This window comes from Azolla caroliniana, unplaced genomic scaffold (genome assembly GCF_043228905.1).
Source record: "Azolla caroliniana isolate FFs.n. ecotype wild unplaced genomic scaffold, voAzoCaro1.0.p SCAF_6, whole genome shotgun sequence".
Taxonomy (NCBI): domain Eukaryota; kingdom Viridiplantae; phylum Streptophyta; class Polypodiopsida; order Salviniales; family Salviniaceae; genus Azolla; species Azolla caroliniana.
In genome coordinates, this window is record NW_028230441.1 from 2,518,147 (window position 1) to 2,541,980 (window position 23,834).

The window sequence follows — 23,834 nt, forward strand, 5'->3', positions numbered from 1 at the left end:
TTAATGTAGGGCGTGGATCATTAAGTTGCAAAGCACAAAAGACATTGCAAAGCATAGCATAATGTGTGACATAACATGTTGCCTCTCGTAGTGACGGAACATCCATCATCTTGCAATGGATTTTTGCAAAAACCAATAGATTGCATGGGGGCTCCTCCATAAAGAATGAAGGGTATTTCTATGTAATCAATGAGCGCAGCGTGGGAGGCAAAAAACCGCACAACCCCCCCTTTTTTTTTGTAAGAGATTCGAGAACCGATTCTGGAGAGAACACGTAAAAAAAAAACTTTCACGAGCCGACGGCCCTAGGAAAAGGGGCGCACGCCGACAACTACTTTTTTGCTTTGTCATCTCTCACTCTCTCATAGAGACTAGAGTAGCCTTTTTTATTTGTCAAACTGCTTTCTTATGAGCAAGTGGCATGAGATATTTGGACGGAGGTCATTTTTGCAATTTCGTCCAAGTTTGGGAGGACACATTTGTAATTAGCAGAAAATATATAGCTCGGAACTGGAAGGGAGGAAGTTAAAAAGAAAAAAAACACGATGAACCCATAGCCAAAGGGACCACACAAACAGTCTCTTCCCCCCCTCTGTTCATTCATTCCTCATTCATTCATTTATTCATTCATTCATCCATCCATCCATCCATCCCTCCTTCAAATGTTCATCAGATGAAGATTTTTCTGCAACTGTGCGATTTCCTTCCCACATTCTTCCCCCTGTTCTGTCTGTTTCAGAGGAGCCGCTTCTTTCCACTTCTGGCCCTAATTATGTGCCTAAGAAAGAAGCCCACCCCAAAGGTTCAAAGCTTAGAGGAGTCAGAGGTGCCCAATGCATCAATATCCCTCCTAGACCTTCCAGATTTAGTATTGGAGATCATACTGTCGAAATTGCCCCCTCAGAGCTTATGCAGAGCATCCTCTGTTTCAAAGGAGCTTTTCAAGGTATGTAGTAGTGATCATCTATGGATACCTCATGTGGCTTCTAGATGGGGGAATGTGGCAGGGGACATGGCTTATAATGAGTGGAAGAATTGGAGTGTGAGTAGCCCTTGTAAAGCAGAGGATGTGGACTATGTGATTAAGCCATTCCTGTTAATGAAATGGCCTCTGTCATGCCTTTGGAACCATTGGAGGAAATTTCATAATCCCAAGTTGAATGATCAAAATCATCATCATCATCGACATGATCAAGGTCATGATCAACATCATCCACCATATTATCGTCAACACCATTACCAACATTATCATCAATATCGACATCATCGTCAACGAAGACAGCATTTGATCGAATACGATCGAACTTCTTACATGCCGTGGTTTGCCACACTAGAGAGCGGCGCCTTTTGGTTTCCTGCTCAAGTCTACAACCGCGAGGTATACAATACACATCTCTCTCTCTCTCTCTCTCTCTCTCTCTCTCTCTCAATCATCATGGATATGTCTTTGATCATCCTGCTACATGTCATTATGGACATGTCTTTGAATAACATCTTCCTCTACATGTTTAGATCATCATGCTATATATATATATATATATATATATATCTCACCATGAGTCTCTCTTTCATACATCTCCCCCTAATGTAGATCACCTATGCTATATGTATCTCACTATGGACATGTCTTTGATACATCTCTCTTCAGTTTAGAGCATCATATTATATATAAATTACACCTCTCTTCAGGATAGAGCATTGCGGTATAATAATGCTACTATGCATATGTATTTAATCTCTCTCTCTCTCTCTCTCTCTCTCTCTAGTTTAGACCACCATGTTATGTCTCATTATGGATATGTCTTTAATCTTCATTGATTTGGACATTCAATCTAGATTGAGATCCCATTTAGGCAGGGCTAGTGATATCTCACTAATGTAAAGCATTGTGTTACCTGACACACGACCTTATTTTCTGAGATCCCATTGAGGCAGGGCAAGTGATATCTCTCTAGTGTAAAGCATTGTGTTACCCCGACACCTGACTTTAATTTCTGTATAATCGTATGTAACGGTTAAAAAAACATGGCAATAGTACCCCGCACATTCGATTCGATTATTTTTCTTCGACTCATAAAAAAACAAAGGCTTCTCAGACATTCTCCAAATATGTAGTAGGCTTTGATTTGGGATTTCATATGCTCTTTAGGGGGGGGGGTAGATTCAACTAGGGTATAAGTATTCAATGAAGATTTACAAGAAGACATAATTTACTCTGCTCCATGATTTGGGTTTGGATGTACAGTAATGTTGCATAATTACACTCCTCTTTAGCAGAAAAGGCAGTAGCAGTTTTTTGATGCCCATTTTTTGGTTGTCCTTTTACAGCATGGACATGTGGGTTTCTTGCTATCATGCTATGATGCCGAGATTTGCTACGATCGCCACTCTGATACCTTTACCGCTAGGTATGTACTATTGTACATGAAAGCTTCTTTCTTCTTCAGTTTCTTTGCAAAATGGAGTAATAATATTTACATGCATCGATTTGATGGGCTCTCTCAAGCATAATTTGTCTCTTTTGTTTTTTTCTGTTGGCTTTTGTTCCCCTGCAAAGGTACCCGCCCCACGGCTCTTGTTCCCTCCTTATCGAAGAAGGTGTTTCGTGGCATCGGCTACGAGCTCCACCGGTTCCCGCAACTGCCCATGAGCTCTACGTTTCGGACTCCCTCGAGGATTTAAGACCCGGGGATCACATCGAAGTCCAATGGAGACGGAACAAAAGGTTTCCCTATGGTATGCCTTGTGTCCTTAGAAACCGATGCTATAGATTCGTGATTTTGCCTTTGGAACACTATTATTAATTGGATTATCTTTCTATAGGATGGTGGTATGGAGTAGTAGGGCATCTCAATACATGTGATAAGGACCCTCAAACTTGTCATTGCCATGTACACGGTGAGTTCACTTCTTCATTATCGATGAACCGAAAATATTGATAACAGTCTTGGCTAATACGATTTAGAATTGAGTGCCGTAACAGAGCTGGTATGGCTAGAGTTCAACCAATATGCTTCGGGCTCTCGATGGAGGAGAACGGCCATCAACCGGAAGAATCATCAAGAAAAAGGTAATGATACCGAAGGATTCTATGCGGGGATCCGGAAGCTACATTCCGAACAAGAGATCGGTGCTTGGAAACAACTCTGGCCTATGGAACCATTAGAGTAGCTAACCTCTTTACTCGTTCGACGCGAGGATATTTTGTTGGTTTTGCTAACCAACTCGAGAACTAGAGCATGTCTTGTCCAAGTCTCCAACTTGTATCTATCATCTTCCATCTTTAGGGACTTTCAAGGACGAGGGGCATGTCTTGTCCAAGTCTCCAACTTGTATCTATCATATTTTCCATCCTACATTAAGGGTGGAGCAAATTGCAATTATTTTCTTCCTTGGACATAAATATAACCTTCTTCAAGGGCACCATTTCAGCGAGCCCTTGCAAAATGCTAGAACGAAAGGTTCCAATATCCTCTTGGTAAGTTTATCAAAATGTTTTTTCTTTATATGAATGGGATACCGCAATGCATTGGAGCAAATTGAGCATTCTAGGTAATTTTTTAGTAAAAGTAACCGTCAATAATCATATGAAATGAAACACATCTGTCATCAATCTCAAAAATATAAACAATAACTGTAGGTTATTATATTTAACCTCAACTCATATTAACAAAAATTTATGTGAAATTAAAAACATCAATCTCAAAAATATAAAATATAACCTTATGCTCTAGTTAACCTCATCTAAGAAACAAATGCTATTTGAAAGGTGACATATTTATGAGCTAAACCATCCTACATCTTCCTATCAATTCGATCGATTTCTCTATATCTTGACATGGAAATGGATGCCTCTTGTGTAGTATTTACCCCTCCTTTCTTACTCATGGAAGTGGATTATTGTTTGATATTGGGCGTATGTCACGAAAAAAAATTGAGCTTCCTATAAAAAGTCCAAGAGCATTTGAATCAACGTAGTAGTAACAAGATGTGGATGATCACTCTTGTCATGTCCATGGTGCTTATGCCTACTTCTAAATCTCTTGAAGGTGATTCACATTGTTGCCCAAGTATACAATAAATGAAAAAATGAGAATTTCTCGTTCTAATTCACATTGTGCTTGGCTGGAAAAAAACTAGAGTAGTTGATTTGTCAAGTCCAAGTGGAACTACTCAGCAAATTTTATGTGCTACAAACACTTATGTGTTTACTCTCTCAAAAAGTAGAAGGAAAAATAACATATTTTCATAAATTTGCCTTGGTAGTTGGCCTTAGATGTGCAAGTAGCACATGTATTTCTCACTTGAAAACGAATCTGGGATATTAAGTTGTGAAATGAACTAATAATATAGCCATATCCCTCTCTAAAGAAAACAACCCGTAAAGTTCCCAAGTGAAGTTGTGGTGGAGGGCTTGCAAATCTAACCATGCAACATAGTGTTCTTAGATGAAACTTAAACATCTTGGTACAATTGACGTTATAATATTGCTAGTTGTCCTCAATTTGGGTTTGACAATTATTTAAAATGTTTTGAAATAGCTTGTGTGTGGGCCACAGGAATAACACAATCAATCTCTAATATTGTTGGAAAATTGGATTAGATAATTGAAGTCACTCACTTATTGCTACAATTCACATGATGTGGCCCTAATACCTTTTAATATTAAGTTTTGAAATATACTTCTACTTCTTTTTAAATGAATAACTCCCGCCCCATGTATAATATGATGATATGCACAATCTTTTCATGGAGAGCTCCCATTTTTTTACGAAATATTCAACGAATCACAACATCGCATATGAATAATTATGTCTTATGGCAGTACCCAAATAACTTTTAATACTAAGTTTGCAATCTACTTTACGATGTTTTTTAAGGTTTAACACCCAACAATGTTTAATCAGATGACACGCATAATCTTTTCATGGAGAGCTCCCATGCTAAACAAAATATATGATGAATCACAATATCGCATATGGCAAATTTTGCCTTATGCTCATTCACAGATATTCCCTAGATCTTTAGGGTGATGAGTCTATGTACATTGCAAAACCTTATATTTCTTCATGGGGTTATGGAAAAAAGCCACTTACTTGCTCAACACAAGAAATGGCCTAAGGCGATTAAGATTGGAGCCCCTATCAAGTTACAAGTCACATCAAAGTCTCGATTGTTGCATGAAGCTCTTTCACCATCATGTTTGGGTAAAGTCATTCTCAAACAAAATGAATGTTTGCAATCCCTGTCACTCTCGAGCATCACTTTAGAGTCATCAATTAGGTGCAATAATTGGGAAGTCAAAATTCCAATCAATAATGCAAAACCAATTTGTCAAATAAATGAGTTTATTGAATTGGTGAATGCACCCCATTTTTTCCAGAGAGGAGGGATGCATTTCTCATATGCCAAATATGCCATAATCCCAAATACTACAAGAAGAAGTGGAAACACATAAACATAAATGCAAACACATACACTTTTTTCTCATCACAATAGAAAAAACACCACCATGACTAGCTTACAATGGAATTCAGATCCCTTTGGAATCCAGATTACCAAAACTAACCTACAAAGAACTTTGGACTTGTCTTCGATTTGAATACTAAGAACTCATATTCTCTTTTCCTTGTCTTTTTGCAAATGTGTGTTTTGTTACAACATGACAATACAAAAGGCCCATATTATCCTTATTGCAATATTAAGGATTGTGCAACAAGGTAAACCCTTTAAAGTGTTACAATACTAAGTGATATAAAGAGGTCTCCTCTAAGGATAAGGTGCCCATTGATGTTTGTAATGAAAATTGTCAAATCAAATTTCCTTTTAACGTACAAATTGTTGTTGTACTCCATGGAGACCACCAAACAAGAACCCATTTCTCTAGCTTGGAACAAGAGCCCCAATCCTAAGGGTAAAGCTCTAGTTGCCTTAGAGAAAACCCACTAAAAGGGTGCCAAAGCATCCCTAGTTAACAATGCCCATTTTGCCTTAGCAATTGGGTGTGTAATGAATCTATGTTTGGCATCCTCCACAATCATTGATGCATAAGAAAAAATGCCCCGTTGGAAATGTGTTGGCGTTTTAAAGCCATTTCCAAAAACAACCTACCCACCATTGCTTGCCAAAGAAACACATCCGCACAACATGTATATATATATAGACAAGAATGTCATTCTACATCCAAAATTTGATGCCAATATATAAAGGCCACGATATGTATGTGTGACTCCAAATCAACATTTTGCACGATTATAAAGCCAAGCATTGCATGTGATTGAGATTGAACTCAAACTTGAGATTTCCTTCAACCCCAATTGTATATAGCCACAAGGATGCATGAACCTCTTTTGGTAAAGAATTAACATATTTTCTACACTTAGGTAGTTGCCACTTGACCAAATTTGAACTCCTTTGTCAAATTGTGCATTAATTGTCGAACCATATTAGATTTTGAGCATTTCAACAATGGGTGGTCACTATTAACACGCCACCTATTCACCCATGGTGGATATCGACATTCTCCACAAACAACAAATTGTCTTAGAGCTCAAAGATTGGGTTCTTATACACATACCATTGAGAGAGGCCAAATCTTGGAGCAACCAATCGTATGATCCTCCAAAGATTAGGAGAGGAATGCTCCTCCTGAAGCGCTTTGGGGTAGTGATACAACGACTCCATGGAACTCAACGAATCCCAATTCTCAACTCTTTTCTTCCACAATGTGCATTTTGATGAATGAACGAAATGACCAAGTCACTTCTTTGTCTAACAATTGGCAACGGTTCGGTTCGGTTTGAGAGGGTAAAAACCGAACCGTTATTTAAAAAAAAAACTTGAACCGAACCGAACCGAACCACGAAACCGTTAATTTTTTTGTCCCATTGTTCTTCTGATGCTTCTTCTTCTTACTACTTAGGCAGGGAAGGGAAGTGGAGGGGACGGGTTCGAATGCCGCTAACGCCGCTCTCGCCCTTCTTCTCCTCCATTTCTGCACCCCACGCACACCCACAGACATATCTCGCTGCTCGCTTCCTGCTTCCTGCTTCCTGCTTCCTGCGTCTCATCTCCTCAGCCTTCAGGCCTCCTCCTCCTCCATGGAGCTCCCTCTCACGGTTCCCTTTACTCTCCCTCTCATGAAGCACCTCCCCCCTTCGACGTTTCCACTTCGTTTTCTTCGTCGATCTCTCAGAAGACGACTCCCCTTCGCTTCCTGAAGTCTCCTGTGTAATTGTCCCTCATCTTTCCCCCTCATGTTCCCCAGGTCTCCCGTGAAATATTTCCCCACTTTTCCTGTGGATTCTTCCTCCTCGAACTTGCAGAAGCTTCCCCTCTCTTCTTGGCGTTTCGCTTGAAGCTTCCTGCAGAAAATTGCTACATTTCGAACCTTTCTTACTGAAGATTTCATCCGATGCAGAAACATATCTTCAACAGAATGTGAAGGGAACTATACAATTTTACAGAGAAGAATGCTCTACAGGGTTAGTAGTGTTCATCCATAGCTAGACAGATAATCTGTCTCACGCTTTATACAAAGACATTCTTGCGTTTGTCACTGATGTTTTGAACCATGTATGATTCAAAAGTCTTCTGCTACTGAATTATGCTAGAAAAATCAGAAAATAGTTTCCTCAAAACCACTGAAAATAATCAAATGATTTGGTTATCATCCAGGGCTGAATTAAGTTCGAGAAAGAACGTGGTCAGATTGAGGTGTTCTTTTGTTTCTGAATTAAGATAGAGAACTGATGTAAGTTTAACAATCAAATGGTTCCATCATCAATTCGGTTACAGGAAATGAGAACTGGATTTAGGCTAACAATAAAATGGTCGCATAATCTTTTGTTGCTGAATTAGCTATTACAAATGAGATCACACTATTTTGACTATCAAAGGAATTTGTTCCACCGAATTAGAGTTGAAGATTTGACACCGTTCCTATCTTTTTGACAATGAAATGCTTCCATGATATTTAGATGCTGGATAAAATTTGAAAATGAAACTAAATTTAGTTAGAACTGGTTAACAAAAATATAGTTCCATAATGTCTCATTACTGAATTAGATTAGAAATCAACGAGAGCTGGTTAACTAGAAATGTTTTGATAATATTTAGTTATTGAATTTGGCTAGAAAAGAAGGAGACTGGTTTTGGTCGGAACTGGTTAACAATTGATAAAAGGTTCCATAATCTTTTGTTACTGAATTAGGCTGAAAAAAAGAGAGAACGGGTTAACAATGGAATGACTCCATTTACTGAATTAGATTAGATAAAGATGAGGGCTGGCTTTGATTGGAACTGGTTAACAATCATTTGTTCCAGAATCATTTGAGGAAAAGGAAAACTAGCTTAGGCAAGAAATTTTCTACAATGAAATGATTCTCCAACTTTTTATTGCTAAATTCTAGTTAGATCAATGAGAACAGCGTGCTTAACTATGAATAGTTTCATGCACAATGTCAACAACGTTATTTATGCTGTAAGACATTCTGTACAAAATGATCTATCTTTGCAAATGCAGGTTTACGTAATGTCTTTTCTAGTTCTCATAGTTTTGCATATAAAATATAGACATAGAGGCAACCGCCCATTTATTATCTCTAAATCATTGCTGTGCGTTGTCTTTTGTGACTCGAGATGCTAAAAAATGAGATCTGCTTCTAGTTCACGAGACTTGCATTTAAGGACTAAATTAAGCAATCATTGACATCATTTCATTCCATGCCATTTAGATCTATTCTTGGATTTGGAGATATTTTGTACATTGTTGGCTGATGTTGTTTTCATCTGTTTCTGTAGCTCAACTTTGTTATCGATAGAGCTCTTGTATGATGGTTACATGCTGCTTGTAGGTTTTGTGTCACAATGAATGTACCTGACCTATGATGTAACTGTGGTCTTTCATATGGAGACTCCAATATTTGATCTTACAAATATCACTGATGAAGATGAAACCTTTCTAGAACATCAGTACAGAAATGGAAATAAACTACCTGATCGTAACACTGGCCCATACCTCTCTCCAATGTTGTCAAGATCAGAATCTAAACTCAAACGGAAGAACTCACTAAACAAAGGTGTCGAGTCAGATGAATTCCTTAACTCTCTACCAGGTTCAGATCCATTGAGATTGGAGCTTGTTCGCCTTGAAAATGAAGTTCGAGGTATGTAAATATCTTCTGAATAGTTGTATTTCATGCTTCTCTGCATCAAAATGTTCATTATCAGTTAGTTTTCTGTTTTTTAATTTGTTTATGACACCGTCTTTTTCCAGATAAAGATCGGGAAATTTCTGAACTACAAGCTGAGATCAAAGCATCGAGAGTTCAAGAGCGTAACAAGCAGAGGGCTTTTGAAGATGTGTCATCTCTTAAATCTTTGATCTGTTTTATTATTTGCTATGTCAGTCAAAAATATTAATCAAAGTTTGACTCATTAAATATAGGTTTCAGATGCAAAGCAAAAGATAGAGGAAAAACTTAAGCAGTCAGAGCTACTTTTGGAAAATAAGGTACTCCTAAGACATTGGATTGGAAGGCTCATTTATTGATTTTACCTGACATTTTAAATTCATTCGTCGAAATATTGTTTATTAACACAGAACCTTGAGTTAAAAAAGATTAATGATGAGAAAAAAGCAGCACTTGCAGCTCAATTTGCTGCAGAAGCAACATTGAGAAGAGTTCATGCTGCACAAAAAGATGATGATATGCCGCCGATTGAGGCTATTCTTGCTCCTCTTGAGGCAGAATTAAAGATTTCCCGTCAAGAAGTATGTATATTTGTTCATAGAGATTGACGTTCTTCTATCATATCTAGAACATTTTTCCTTGAAGCTGTTAATCTATTATATCCAGAATAATCTGTCTTACCAGAAGAATTGAACTCTGGGGTTTTCTATTTAACTATACAGATTGCAAAGCTTCAGGAAACTAACAGGGCACTTGATAGATTGACAAAATCTAAGGAAGCTGCTCTATTGGATGCTGAGAGAACTGTGCAAATTGCAGAGATCAAAGCTTCTATGGTTGATGAATTACAAAACCGCAATCAAGAGTTGATGAAACAAATAGAAATATGCCAGGTATACTGGAATTTGGATATCATAAAGAAAAAATGGAGACTTAAGTCAAGGTGTTTTCAGAACATAGAAGGTCAAAGTTTGATCAAGGTGTAAGTTTTCAGAATATAGAAGGTCAAAGGTTGATCAAGGTGTAAGTTTTCAGAACATAGAAGGTCAAAGGTTGATCAAGGTGTAAGTTTTCAGAACATAGAAGGTCAAAGTTTGATCAAGGTGTAAGTTTTCAGAACATAGAAGGTCAAAGGTTGATCAAGGTGTAAGTTTTCAGAACATAGAAGGTCAAAGTTTGATCAAGGTGTAAGTTTTCAGAACATAGAAGGTCAAAGTTTGATCAAGGTGTAAGTTTTCAGAACATAGAAGGTCAAAGGTTGATCAAGGTGTAAGTTTTCAGAACATAGAAGGTCAAAGTTTGATCAAGGTGTAAGTTTTCAGAACATAGAAGGTCAAAGGTTGATCAAGGTGTAAGTTTTCAGAACATAGAAGGTCAAAGGTTGATCAAGGTGTAAGTTTTCAGAACATAGAAGGTCAAAGGTTGATCAAGGTGTAAGTTTTCAGAACATAGAAGGTCAAAGGTTGATCAAGGTGTAAGTTTTCAGAACATAGAAGGTCAAAGTTTGATCAAGGTGTAAGGTTATTGGACTTTACATTAAAAATATTTGGAACTTAAATCAAGCTCTAATGTTTAGAACACTGAATTGAATTTTGATCATTATGCAAATAGAATTATGCCAGATATATTGGATTTTACACAGAAGCACAGAAAGCATTTGAGACATTAAGTCAAGATCTAAATGTAAAACATAGAGATATAGAAGCTAAAGAAATATTTGGCGTTTATTGGAATTTATAAAGGAAACAATTCAAGATTTAAGTCAAGATCTATTTTTTTAGAAAAAAGGGAGTCTTAACATATCTTTAGCTGTGAGGCAGGAGGAAAACAAAATTTTGGACAAGATGCATCGACAAAAAGTTGCAGAAGTAGAGAAATTAAGCCTCACAGTCGCTGAACTTGAAGAAGCAGTTCTTGCTGGAGGAGATGCTGTGAATGCAGTGAGAGAGCGTCAACGGCAAGTCAAGAAATTGTTGGTTAGTTGCATATCTATTTTTAACACCCAAAGCTAAGACTGTAGCTTTTACACAAGCGAAGAATGAAGAAACTCTATTTAATTTAATATTTATTTTGGCAAGACTCTGAAACACCCAAATTTCTTTTTATTTCCCTTGTCCACAAGTTTTGCTGTTTACCCAAATGCCTTGATCATCTTCCAAAAGAGCAAGTTTATGGTCATTTTTTCTCCTTATTCTCACCTATGAGAGTTGACCATGGGCATTTATGGAAAAAACAGAAACCTAGTTATTTTGTGGAATTAAAGAAAAATTAAGTGTATTTTGGAACTTTTGCTTTTTTATTACTTCAAAGCAAAGAAAGTTTAAGAATTGCTGGTTTGTGGAATATTTATAGCTTCAAAACTCTTTTTTCAAGTGTCTGTTTTCTTTTGTCAGGAAGAGAAGAGAACGCTTGAAAGGGAATTGGCTCGGACTAAGGTATCAGCGAATAGGGTAGCATCTGTTGTTGCAAATGAATGGAAAGATGCTAGTGACAAGGTGATGCCTGTAAAGCAATGGCTAGATGAGAGAAGATTTCTGCAGGTATGAAGGGCTAACACTGATACCAATATATTTATTACTTGGGGTTTTGGCCATGGTTCAGGCATGAGAACTATACATAATTGCCAAATGATTGATACTGGAGGACCACTGGCAATTGTTGAATTCATTAAAAAACACATTTTCTATCTCAGCTCTTAGCATTTATAAGGTTTAATAACCTATTTAAATTGCTCAACATAATGACAAATTATACTGCTTGCTAAAGCCCGAACATCCAAGCAAAGTGGGGCCTCAAAAAAATTACATTCACTGGTTTGATTTTGAAGTCATTTCTCTGTTCTTATATTAATAAAAGCTTCATTTTCCAGGGGGAGATGCAGCAGCTTAGGGAAAAACTGAGTATAGCAGAGCGAGCAGCTAAAACAGAAGCACAGCTGAAGGTTCTTTTTTCTTGGCACATCCTAATCTAAAATATTAAATTTCATTTCTTCCAACTATTCTTCAATAGGACAATAAAACCTGCTGTATTTCTGGTTTTAATCAGGAGAAATTTCAGTTGCGTTTAAAGGTACTTGAAGATAGTCTGAGATTGCAGAATGGTGTTTCACGAAGAATTCTCACGGTTGGCGAGGAGAATCTGCAAGCACATAGTGGTTCTAGGAGACAATCAATATGTGGAGTTGAGAATGCTTCAAGAACTACTGCAAATAGACGCCGTACTTCATCTTCACACATTAAAAGCTCTGCGCCTAACTCTTTTATGCTTCAAAATATGAAGCTAACATCAAGGTCCTTGGATGGAGGTAGACCAGATGTTAGCATAAGTAGGAACAAATTTCTATCAAACAGCTTGGAAGATCTTGAAAATAAGATAACTTCAGCGTCTGTAGAGGAAATGGCATCAACATCTATAAATACTTCACAAAAGATTGATTATAGGACTAAAGTCACAGATGGGACAGATGATATGGTCTCTAGTTTATTATATGATATGCTGCAGAAAGAAGTTATTGCTTTGAGGAAAGCTAGCCACGAGAAAGATCAAAGTCTTAAAGATAAAGATGATGCAATTGAGGTGTACTATCTGCTAACCACAAAATACTCATTAGTTTGTGTATGATATGAATAAATGCTAAATGGGCTGACAATCATGGATATTTATAGATGCTTGCGAAGAAAGTTGACACCTTGACAAAAGCAATGGATGTTGAAGCAAAGAAGATGCGAAGAGACATGACCAATATGGAGAAGAAGGTAGCTGCTGCAATCCAAGTTGACCATTCGAGACGACAAGGCAATCCCAGAGGATCTTTAAATGTTCCCCAGCCAAATTCAGGAAGATGAGGTTCTCTCACTCCCTTCACTTTTATATCCTTCTGGGCTCAAAAAACAGTTTTTTTAGAAGTGACCTTTTCAATGATTTTGGCATGCTTGTTACCATCCATAAATTAAGGTTTTGTTTAGAGGTTTTCTTGTGGGGATTTAAGGATACTCTTGAAATAAATTTTAGTAATCTCACACTGACTGTTTTTTTGTTATCGTAAGGCTCTGCTGACCAGTAAATACCAATGAAACATTGAATTCCAGATTCAAATCCATGACTTCCCTTTGGCTACTTGAACCCATCAAAACCTATCAACGAACTTGTTCATATTCATGTTGGAATATTTTATAAGCTTGTTACTTATACTGGGGGAAATTGGGTAATGGTCATTATTGTTATGTAATAAAAAAAATACTTGAACTTGCTACTGCTCCAATTAAACCTGATGATCAATATATCCTTTGAATATAAACATGTTTTAAGCCTTCGTTCGGACAATGTAAATGCTTCCATATAAATGCCACTCGGAGCATATGCATGGTCCTCCCCCCCCCCCACCCCCCCAAAAGAAAGGAAAAGAAAAGAAATAGAGAACTGTCCAAAGAGGAGAGACATGGATTCTAGAATTTTCTAGATTTGTATTCAAGGAACTGAAAATGTATGTTCACTTAGCTTGCCCATATTTAATACTCTCTATATTCTCTCTCTCTCTCTCTCTCTCTCTCTCTCTCTCGCCCTGTGGACGTTAATATATAATGATCTCAAAACTCTTATTGACGTCATGGATATAGTGGTTGATAGTAAACCAATTGTGCCAGTAGCCCACATGTTCTCAATAGAACCTCTTGATTGTTCTTGGTCATTCACTCCCCTGGAAAAGACCTGATGTCTCCGCATTTGGGAACTGCACATCTCATGATATGCTCTATTGAAATAGAAAGGGTTTCTGCAGGGATTCTTTTAGTAAACATGGTTTTGGTAGTGACCTTTTTAAAGATTTAGACATTCTGTATCAAATATTTCTGTTATCTCACACACTAAACAATGTAAAATCACACATACAAATGCTAATGAGAGGGAGAACCATGCAGAAATGTGGTTTTGAAACCACTGAACAACCTAGACATTATCTATGAACATCAAAGGTAATAATCACACAACTTACTGCTCACAAGATGAAGCATGTTTGCCCATTTCCTATAACTGAAAGATAAATCATGGGAAACCCAAGGGTGGAAAGTTGTCTTTGCTTGCGGACTCAGTCATGAAACAAACAACTGTGGCATAATCTATGCGTACTGAAGAATATTTTGTGAGCTAAACAGCGCATACTGCTTAATGGCAGATGTTGATAGGGATCCTCATTGGGCATCTTTGCCAACAAGAAAGTAGTATCATCTCACGCTTGAATGCTTTTTGAAGAATTGCCCGTTTAAGACCATTGATTGGTAAGTATGCCTCCATGAAGGACCATCCATCATCAGATGTTGGTGAACTCTCCCAATTAGCTAGTGTTCTGGCATATATGCCCATATGGGGTTCACTTGTAAGCATGATATGTGTCTGTGGTAGCAGTTGTGGGGAATCAGAGTAGTTTTAGAAGTCTAATGTATGGATCTCAAGGGGATGTAGGCTGGGTTCAGTTGCAAAAATTGGCCTATTTCTCTCCAAATGACATCATAGCTAGTATTGCACTGCCCTCTAGAAGTTCCACAGACTTGTTTTAGTAGGGATTCAGGAGGTGCTCAAATTCTCTTTGCTTGTTCCTACCTCTAATAGCTGTCATGGATATGCGTCCAACATGTAGTTTGCGTGGCCATTCTAATTGCAGTGACATCAGTGCGTGAATTTGAACTGACAAGTATGGTTTTAAATATCCTAGATTTTTATGTGCACAAGAATAAAAATCTAGATCTACTGAAAGTCAAGTCAATTATGTTTTTTTGGCAATGGCTTGTGTATATATTTGCAATAATTTTCTCTGGTAATAATTTAAATACATCTGAAAGTAGCTTACTTACTGTTCTTTTTAGGCTTGAGTGAGCTTGCCATGCGTAGCATGGAAACTGTATGTTGCTCTGTTTCTTTTAGCATGGTTTTAGAAAACACATTAATTGGGAGAGGATCTTCATCTTTTGGGCCGTGAGCTTGCCTATAATGTAGGCTACTTCCTAGTATGGTCATGAGCAAACAATCATATTGTTGTGTAACTTCAAAACAAGAGGGACAGGAACAGGCAGAAGCAAAGAGAAAGAGGTAATAGTATCAATTTTATGGCAAACTTCAGGAAACAAAAATCCTCGTGTGTATGGTAGAGATGGCTTAATACAGGAAATGCATGATCTTTTAAAGGGCTGAAGCCAGTGCCTAATTAAAAATGAACATGTGTCAAATTAAATTTTATTTCACCTGAGCATATTTCTAACAAAATCGATATGAATAACTGCAATTTATATATACAATGCTTACTCTTGAATGGCATGGTTACATACATATAGGAGCTCAGGAAATGCATGAGAAGTCCTGATCAGAAGAATGATGATACAAACAATGATCGTCAGCTTAGCAGGAACACTCTACTCTCACCTCTACAATCTGCATCAAAAATTGAAGTGTGTTTTTTATGGCAATGAATGTAGAACATACTCCCCAAGTATGCATATATTTATAAATTTCCGATATTTCTATGCATCAGAAAGGAGAGAATCGATTATGCTGCAAGGGAGAATCCTGTATTCCAATGTGAAGGTTAATAAACAAGGATTGGAGAAGTACCATCATCCAACATCTTTACCTTTGCTTTAATGAGCCAGATAGCTACTAATTCACAGATTCTTAAATCTTCAAATGTAATATGGTGCAAGGCTGTTGACCATTTTGTATAGTTGAGTCGATGATGAAGTTATGTGTAGAAAACCATCACAGGTTACTGTGTATTAGATATTATTCTCTATTTCTATCCACACAGCTTTCTGTTAACATAAATGCAGCGTCCATGTTATTTCTAGTTATATGCTTCAGTTAGTGTGGTAGATTCAGTTGAAAACTATATTTTGTTGAGAGACATCTTTTTCATTAACAAATTCTTACATTGATATATCCTATCATTTTGAATTCTCTATGCACAAATGTACAAGATGAAGACCAATATATTGTATGCAAGATACGAACATGATATAGCATTTACATTCTCATGCTATATGATATCTTTATGATGCCGAGCTTGAAACATTTGTATGATGCGCATTCTCATTTTTGCCACAAAATATCCTAAATTTTTATGTTTATTCCCATTTGTGCCACAGTATATGCAGCATACTATCTGTGGATTTTTTAGTCATTAAACTTGTAGTTCAGAGGAGATTGTCATGTTAATTGCTAGATATGATGGTTTAAAATGGATTCTACTTCTCATGGCTTGGCTCCTGTTTGATCTTGCAAATGAGTTGAATCCTTTGATTTGTCTGAATAAATAAAGAACATAATGGATATAAGTGGAGAGCAAAAAGTAAATGAATAGCTATATGATGGTCTAAAATGGATTCCGTTGGTCCTGGCATGGTTTGGTTACCTTGTGATCCCGGAAAAAGAGTAATGGCATCCATTGATTTGTCCATGCAAGTAAAGAAACAGATTGTTTGTGTAATGTGCGTTGTTAGGGAGTAGCTGAAACAATGGCTTACTGCATCCTTTTCTAGATTTTTGGAAAGTGATATAAATGAAAATGTGCTTCTATGATGTGCATTAAATTCATGCATCAAACAGGGATTGATAGATTTTGCCCTCAAGAAGAACCAGCCTTCTTATGAAGGTCAAACAATGATTATTATTAGTATTGGATTCTAAATATCGTTTGTGTTTGAGATTCTTATGAACATAGCTAATCAGGGTGCATCATTAAAGATATATCTTAATCACTCATGTTTTGCTGACATGTACAATTGTTGCTAGCTTTAACCTTCCCTTCACATCGAATCAATTATCTTTCCTTACAAATTTAAAATAAATTCATATTGATTATAGGAATAATATTTTCTTTTAGTGTCCAATATAGGTATATAGTTCATGGGGTGTATCATGTAACATAGGGGCCATGTAAAGAATGAACATAAAGAGGGGTATATTGATAAAGAGAGGGGAAGTGTATGTGCATGTGTATAGGATGTTCATGTATGGGCACGGTTAAGAAAGCCCTTGGCAATGGTGCCATTGCCTCCAAGAGGAAAGAACCCACCGGGTTGAGAAGCATTGCCAGTGGCATAGACAATGCTGAAGATTTGTTCCGGAGTTCGCTCAAACCCGACCGAGTTTCGGTCTCCAGCCAATGAGTTACCCGTTATATTCCTTTGAGCACCTAGGCAAAGTGGCACCACAAGACCCTTGTCCACAATGCCCGAGTGGCCCAATGAGTTTCTTAAAGTCGACAATCTACTAGTGATTTCTCCAACTGTTAGTCCATACAACCTCTCTTTCTTATGCCTGTAGAGTAGGGTTCTGATTTGTGCATCTTGACCAGATTCCACAGCAAGCAATCCTGCCACCAACTACATCAACAGAAATTTAAGTCATTTAATGGAAGCTTCCTTCTATGCTTGTAATGCAGTCATCATCACAAAATAGTAATGTAACCATTCATCATCATAAACAATACTGAATAATGACAAAAAAAAGACGAACTCGTTTGGCCGTGCGGCTACTAATACGAGGAATTGCACCAACATAGCCAGTGAGTCCAACATAGGGCACCAAATAGATGGCCAGGAGCCAGTTCAAAGAATTGGCATAGGGGTTGAATGGCTCCGAGAGGTTCTGCCCTAACGCTGCATTCAATGTTGACGCAAACACAGACGCGCTGAGGTCAAGCTGGACCCTTGGGAATGCATTGGGGATGGTTTCTTTGATGGCTCTGCGGAGGACATTCATTGCACACCAATCAATCAATCAATCAATCAATCAATCAAGCTCCCCCCTCAAAATCTCTTCTGTATTATAAATACATGTGCAGGCTTAAATATGTATGTATGAGCTTATATGCTTTTACATACATGCATACATTACATACATATGTACATGATGCCATACATACATACATACATACCTTACATGGGCAAAACTTACATAGAATATGTGTGTACCATCGTAGTCGACTCACATACATACACACACGCACATACATACATAGCATGGATGACAGATGTGAATACATAAACCATACATGTCCCTCGTACATAAGGAATACATTCATCCACCGATATATAGACACACACACACACACCCCTAGTGGATTCGATGAGTTATAGATCATTGCACCTGATATGGCCCACTTCTTGGAGTGCCAATTGCTTAGTGATGTCTCTAGTGAAAGGGTCGAGGTTGGCCTTTTGGGCACCAATGGGTGGGGGGCCATCACCAACAAGGGATGGAGCAAAAGCGTCAAGGCCAACACCGTAAGCTCCATGTAGGAAGAGCTCGGCCTCAAGATACTCGAGGTTTAGCGCTACTTCAATCAGGTCTGCATCATTGGGAGGGATCGATGAAGGTTGATATGATCCCCTCACTGGTGGGTCTATCTCCTCACAATCCATAGGAACTCCATGGACGAATTGCAACGCCAACACTGAAACAAGTGTTGCAATCATGATCACATGCTTTGTAGTTAAAGAAGCCATCATCCTCTTGGTCATTATTTTAGTAAAAATCCTCCCACCCTTCTAAATGGTTATGTTTGTAACAAAGAATTGTTTCAAGCAATTTAAAATAACAAAAGAACTTGTAATTGTAATTGTTAGGATTGCATAAATGACGAGGTTGATCATGCAAAAAATAAGAGTTTCAGTTAGAATTTTTATAAGGGAATTCTTGTGGGGTACAATGTTTTTGTTGCTCATTCATTCGTCCTACATGGATGCTCTCTTTCACTCATGAATTAATTTGGCCTCATTTTGTGTGTATGTGTTTTAATGCATTTCTTATGACACCCCTTGAATATATGCTCACAAGTATTAGATGCATTGGATTATATTACTTATTAAATGGTTGGATCCCCTCTGTCATGCATTACCCTTAATTTTTTTTTCCAGACTCCAAGGACGGTAATAAAATCTTGGTAATTTTGTCTCTATAGACACTTGGAATGGAAAGATTCAAAATGGCAATCGCATGTGTGCATTGCCTTCTACGAACACAGGGTTCATGTGGTCACTATGTGTAATACATGTATATGAGTAACCTTAATAATCAACAATGTGCACGTTGAGAGAGCCACATAGAATTTGTTCTTGTCCTCTAGGGTCAAATATGAAATATGGGTTCAATATTGAAGCATTTTGACTTAGTATGTATGGAATTGAGTACTTACTAGTGACTCTTAACATTCAAGCATTTTATGAATAAATGTTGCAATTTAAAGCGCACATTTTGATGGTGAGAAGAATATTTGTAGTGAGTGGATTGACATGACAATATGTAGAGAACAAACTCGAACGTGATAACGTGTAGAGCATTGTATTAAAGTGTAACACTCAAACTCAAGACCTTCTTCATGGAAAAATATGCATAAACAACAAGAATCCTTGCATGTTCCCCATCTCACATGGAAGTGAATGTGAGCTAAGTTGTATGGCTTTTGTAGCTTGAGTTGAAACTTCGTACGGCAAGACTTTCAAAACATTTTCAAACTCTTTCGATCATGTGAACTTCGGGGTGCCACTGCCCCATACTTCAACCCCCATAGAGAAGCATTAATGTTATCAAAGTGTTGAAAGAGATATGTCTTCAGAACCGGACATTTACTTTCCCCATCATAGTATTTGTCAAACACATACTAACCCCTCTACGATTGGGGAGAACATCAAGATCAAGGTCTTTGAACCTTACTATGGTGTCATATAACTACGTCTTCGATGTAGCATTGTCTTAGAATTTCATGATCAACAATTTGTTCCAACTCATCAATGCATATAAAAGAACGAGAGTAGGTAAAAGTGGAAATCCTTGCTTAACACCAATTATACTATAAGTGAAAAAAATCTGAAATTTTATCTCCAATGCACATATGGTATATCACCTTTCTATAGATTTGAGAAATTGCAAGCTTATATTCACTTGTTATCCCAACTTCTTGTATACATCTCCAAGGATGCTAAGAAGAAGAAGAAGAAGAAGAAGGTGTTGTAATAAGGATCAAACTAATGATGAACAATATAATAACATCGACCACCCTTGACTGAAGGATATGAAAAGCATAAAGTACCATTGGTGTTCCATACCACCAAATATTACCTTATGTCATACCTCGGTAATTGAATAATGAATTCAGTGAAGATACCTTAGCCTCACAGACAAAGTCTTGACAAACTCTCAAGACACCATAATGAAGGAAGTAGCTCGTCATTTTTATATAGCCCAACACCTAAGGCTCCAAGACATGTTCCCATGTCTCATAAGTTCGTTAGGTTTGTCCTAGTTCCTATGCTAACTGGTTTTCCAACTTATATCCTACCCATAACCCATTCAAATTAGCTTTGAAATTGGTTCTTAAGTTTATGCGCACTAACATACTCCCCGTTTCCGAGGATTGCATAATTTTTTCTCTAGCTTAAATTGACTTGTGGTTGAGGCTTTGTCCTCGTCTTCTTTGTGTCCTCTCTTGAATTTTAGAATAATGTTTTCTTGAGATAGAAGTTTTGTTGAATGCAAACTACAATTTAAAAAGTATAAAAAATGTATGTTATCTTGTTAAAATTAATTTAAAAGAGGTGTAAAGAAAAAGTTGTATATACTCAAGCAGTAAAGGAAACTCTACTCCAACCAAATTGGTTTTGTAAATTCAAGACTAGAATACTTGAACTCAATCTTGTTAACACACATATATTGTAGAATTTATTGGCTTGCTTCCTTGTGAAAACTTGTTCATGGAAAGAAGCATATTCAACCTTTTCAAACGAGTCGTTAAGAAACTCCCCCATGCCATCATCGTGGTCATTGACATTATGATGACAAGGCTAATGAATTTCAACATTGCTAGTACATCTATTGCAAGTGTTTTGATCATTGTCACTAAGGATACACATGTATTCTTTTGGTTGGTAGCTAGAGATTATGCTCGTTGGTGGTGTCTCCAAACTAATATATATCAAACTCTCTTGGAACCTATAATCCAAGATTAAACAACATTCAAAGACCCATTTATGCATACTTCATACTAAAATTGTTAAACAAAACAAGGAAGCAATATGCAAACTACAAGAGCTAAAACATGAAATCCCTCCTTCCTCTAATTTATCTGAAACCCCATGGCCTTGCTCCCATTTTCAAATCCTCTTGCAGATAAGTGTGAAGACCAACGTGTAGAAAGATACTACATGGATACATCAATGAAGGTGCCCACACCAACAAGACCAAAGAGACAAACCAAAGTCTTTGAAAACTCTTCGAGCAACATTGGCACCATGAAACCCAAAGACCTATAGTAGAAGATCACAGAGATCCGTTGACTAATGATATCCTCGAGATATCACCCCAAAGTTGAAAGCAACAAAGGAGGTGAAGATGGAAGCAAGGCCGCATTGCAAAGAGCTTGCCAAGAAAGTCGTCAAATGGAGCATGCCAAGCACAGAACTCATGATCATGTCAAGGAGGATGTCGACCAGCCCATGTTGATTGGGCCAAAAGAGAATCCACCTAAGAGAATTGAGGTTTAAGAGGGATGTGGGTCCATCCACAAAAGATAAAGCATATAAAGAAAGATAATGCAAGTCTTATTCGGCCATTGAGTAATTTAATAAACAAGAGTGTCATTACACTTGTTGTACTTTGGCTTCTACGTCTATTCCACAAATAAGGATTAAAATTGGTAGTGCTAAGGGTATCGGGACATGATTAAGGGTGATAAAGCCTTGATGTCATAAAGCATGAGCTCTTGTTATAATAGTTGTGTGCCCATTGATTCTTCTCATTGGGCTAGTGAGCCCTCGTGTGTGTTCGGTATTGTATTATGTTAGCAATAATGTGCACTATATTATTTGATTAATATTGTATTGTGTGTTTGCTCAATATTGCAACACTGAGAGTGCAACAAATCAACCTTTGAGGTATCTGCTAGCTAATAATCATTTGTTTGAGTACCACCCACCATAGGGGTATGTTGGCCTTTATCTGGCTAATAGCTATCATCTGAAAGATGAACAAAATCAAAATCTGCAATAGACAACATCACCCAGTACCAAATGTCCATCATGTGGACCAATATAAAATGTCATGCTTAGACTCAAATCATCTAACTTGATGCCATTCAATTGTTCCATCTTGTTTATAACGCAATTGATCTCATTTTGAATTTTCGGGAAGATTTCTATATTAGTTGAGAACTAGAATAAATCTTTCACCATCCATCACCATGGTTCTATTATAAGACAATGTGCACTACTATGTGGACATTGCTTCATTTCTTGAAATTTGTGTTGTGTTGTTCATGTTAACATAAGACATCAAGGGAAGGAAATCAAATGTTAATAGGAAAATACAAGTAAATTTTGAGAAACCTGATAGACATGAGTTTCGTGCAAAAGAACATTTCTACACTAATACAATTTGCATGTATTATACATGTGACCTCATATTTTGATTTTATGTACTACCATGAAAGCGATATAGTTGCGTAATGCATGCAAAGAAAAGTAGTATACATGTATAACTACTTAGCAATATGGTTACTTATAGTGAATACAAAGGAAATAGTTCCGTAGAAAGACCCCATATATGAAGCATTTTGATAGAATCGAGACTCGGAAATCGCTGAGTTTACTTTGAAAACACATAAAATCGAAGCTTAAATTGCACTAAAGACAAGTAGATCATGTAACTAAAGAATGCAATAGTTACCAAGATATTACAATAGTGGAAGATGCAATTAGTGAGACCATGATGAGATAGTGAATGCCATCATTACAAGCACACACAAAATCAAATTATGGCATAAATCATTCATGCCTTTTCAATGACAATAATCGTGAGTTAAGACAAAATAAGTTACGTACACCTGCTTTTGAAGGAATCCTTCCATAATCAAGGTTGGGAATATTTTAACATTAATATTGAATTTGTAAATTTCCACCTTTGCATGGAGTGACCATGTCCAAATGCTTTATTTCCAATGAATTTACCAAGACTATTTGTCCATAGGAAAGTCATGTTATTGTCCTTCTTAGTGCACTCTGTTTCGTAAACAAAACAATTAAAATATGTACAAGACTTGTGAGGGGATAACCTGGAATGCACAAAATTTCCCTTGTTTCATTATTAAATAATATGCATGATGCTAATCTAGATGCAAATGGAGGGTGTAGCCCCAAATCTTTCAATCATCTCTCATTTTGGTAAAACAAGGGCTCAACAGTTTTGGTCTTACGTGGTGTAATGGATTTCAATTGTTATTTTGGCTTCATGCATTTTGGCATTTTCTTGAAGTATACAATCTTTTTGAAGACAACACTTAACTCTCCCTTGACTCAAACAGTTTGTGGTATGGTTTGGTGTGGACCCATATTGGCAGTATGGGCAATTTTAAATGGAGATTTAGAGAGAACCATGTCATCCTTGAATGTTTGAAATAGGATTTCAATTGTTGTGTTGGCTTCATGCAGTTTGGCATGCTTCTTGAATTATACAATCTTTTTGAAGACAACAATGAACTCTTCTTGGACTCAAACAATGTGTGGGAATCTGAAGGACTTGCTTACTGTGGTATTAGAGATATGTGGAACATGGATTTAGTGAAACACTCTCCCTCTTTGTGCAAATGCAAAGACTTGTGTC

The 23,834-nt window shown here is 37.2% G+C and overlaps 2 protein-coding genes and 1 pseudogene across 4 annotated transcripts; 2 read left to right on the top strand and 1 right to left on the bottom strand.

The window, feature by feature from the left end:
* Positions 1–597: 597 nt before the first annotated feature.
* Positions 598–3,435, top strand: LOC147862555 (F-box protein At2g26850-like). The gene is made up of 5 exons (XM_087321529.1): positions 598–1,378; positions 2,329–2,408; positions 2,558–2,736; positions 2,824–2,898; positions 2,984–3,435. Exons 1-5 carry the CDS (start codon positions 674–676, stop codon positions 3,169–3,171), a joined length of 1,227 nt encoding a protein of 408 aa, XP_087177655.1. The 5' UTR covers positions 598–673; the 3' UTR covers positions 3,172–3,435.
* A 3,584-nt stretch (positions 3,436–7,019) lies between these two features.
* On the top strand, positions 7,020–16,136 carry LOC147862556 (microtubule-associated protein 70-1-like). Of its 2 annotated transcripts, XR_015529963.1 has the most exons (13): positions 7,020–7,484; positions 8,856–9,167; positions 9,278–9,363; positions 9,449–9,514; positions 9,605–9,775; positions 9,917–10,087; positions 11,015–11,170; positions 11,588–11,734; positions 12,064–12,135; positions 12,240–12,770; positions 12,860–13,040; positions 15,518–15,631; positions 15,715–16,136. XR_015529963.1 is itself a non-coding variant. In XM_087321528.1 (12 exons), the coding sequence occupies exons 2-11, from the start codon at positions 8,873–8,875 to the stop codon at positions 13,037–13,039; spliced, it is 1,875 nt and encodes a 624-aa protein (XP_087177654.1). In that variant the 5' UTR covers positions 7,020–7,484; positions 8,856–8,872; the 3' UTR covers position 13,040; positions 15,518–16,136. The 2 variants fall into 2 exon arrangements, 1 of the variants encoding a protein (XP_087177654.1); XM_087321528.1 differs by having other exon boundaries at positions 15,518–16,136.
* A 736-nt stretch (positions 16,137–16,872) lies between these two features.
* On the bottom strand, positions 16,873–18,703 carry LOC147862557 (desiccation-related protein PCC13-62 pseudogene; annotated as a pseudogene). The gene is made up of 3 exons (XR_015529934.1): positions 18,330–18,703; positions 17,697–17,925; positions 16,873–17,563 (listed from the first exon to the last, which is right to left on the bottom strand). The product of XR_015529934.1 is annotated as a desiccation-related protein PCC13-62 pseudogene (transcript).
* Positions 18,704–23,834: the final 5,131 nt, after the last annotated feature.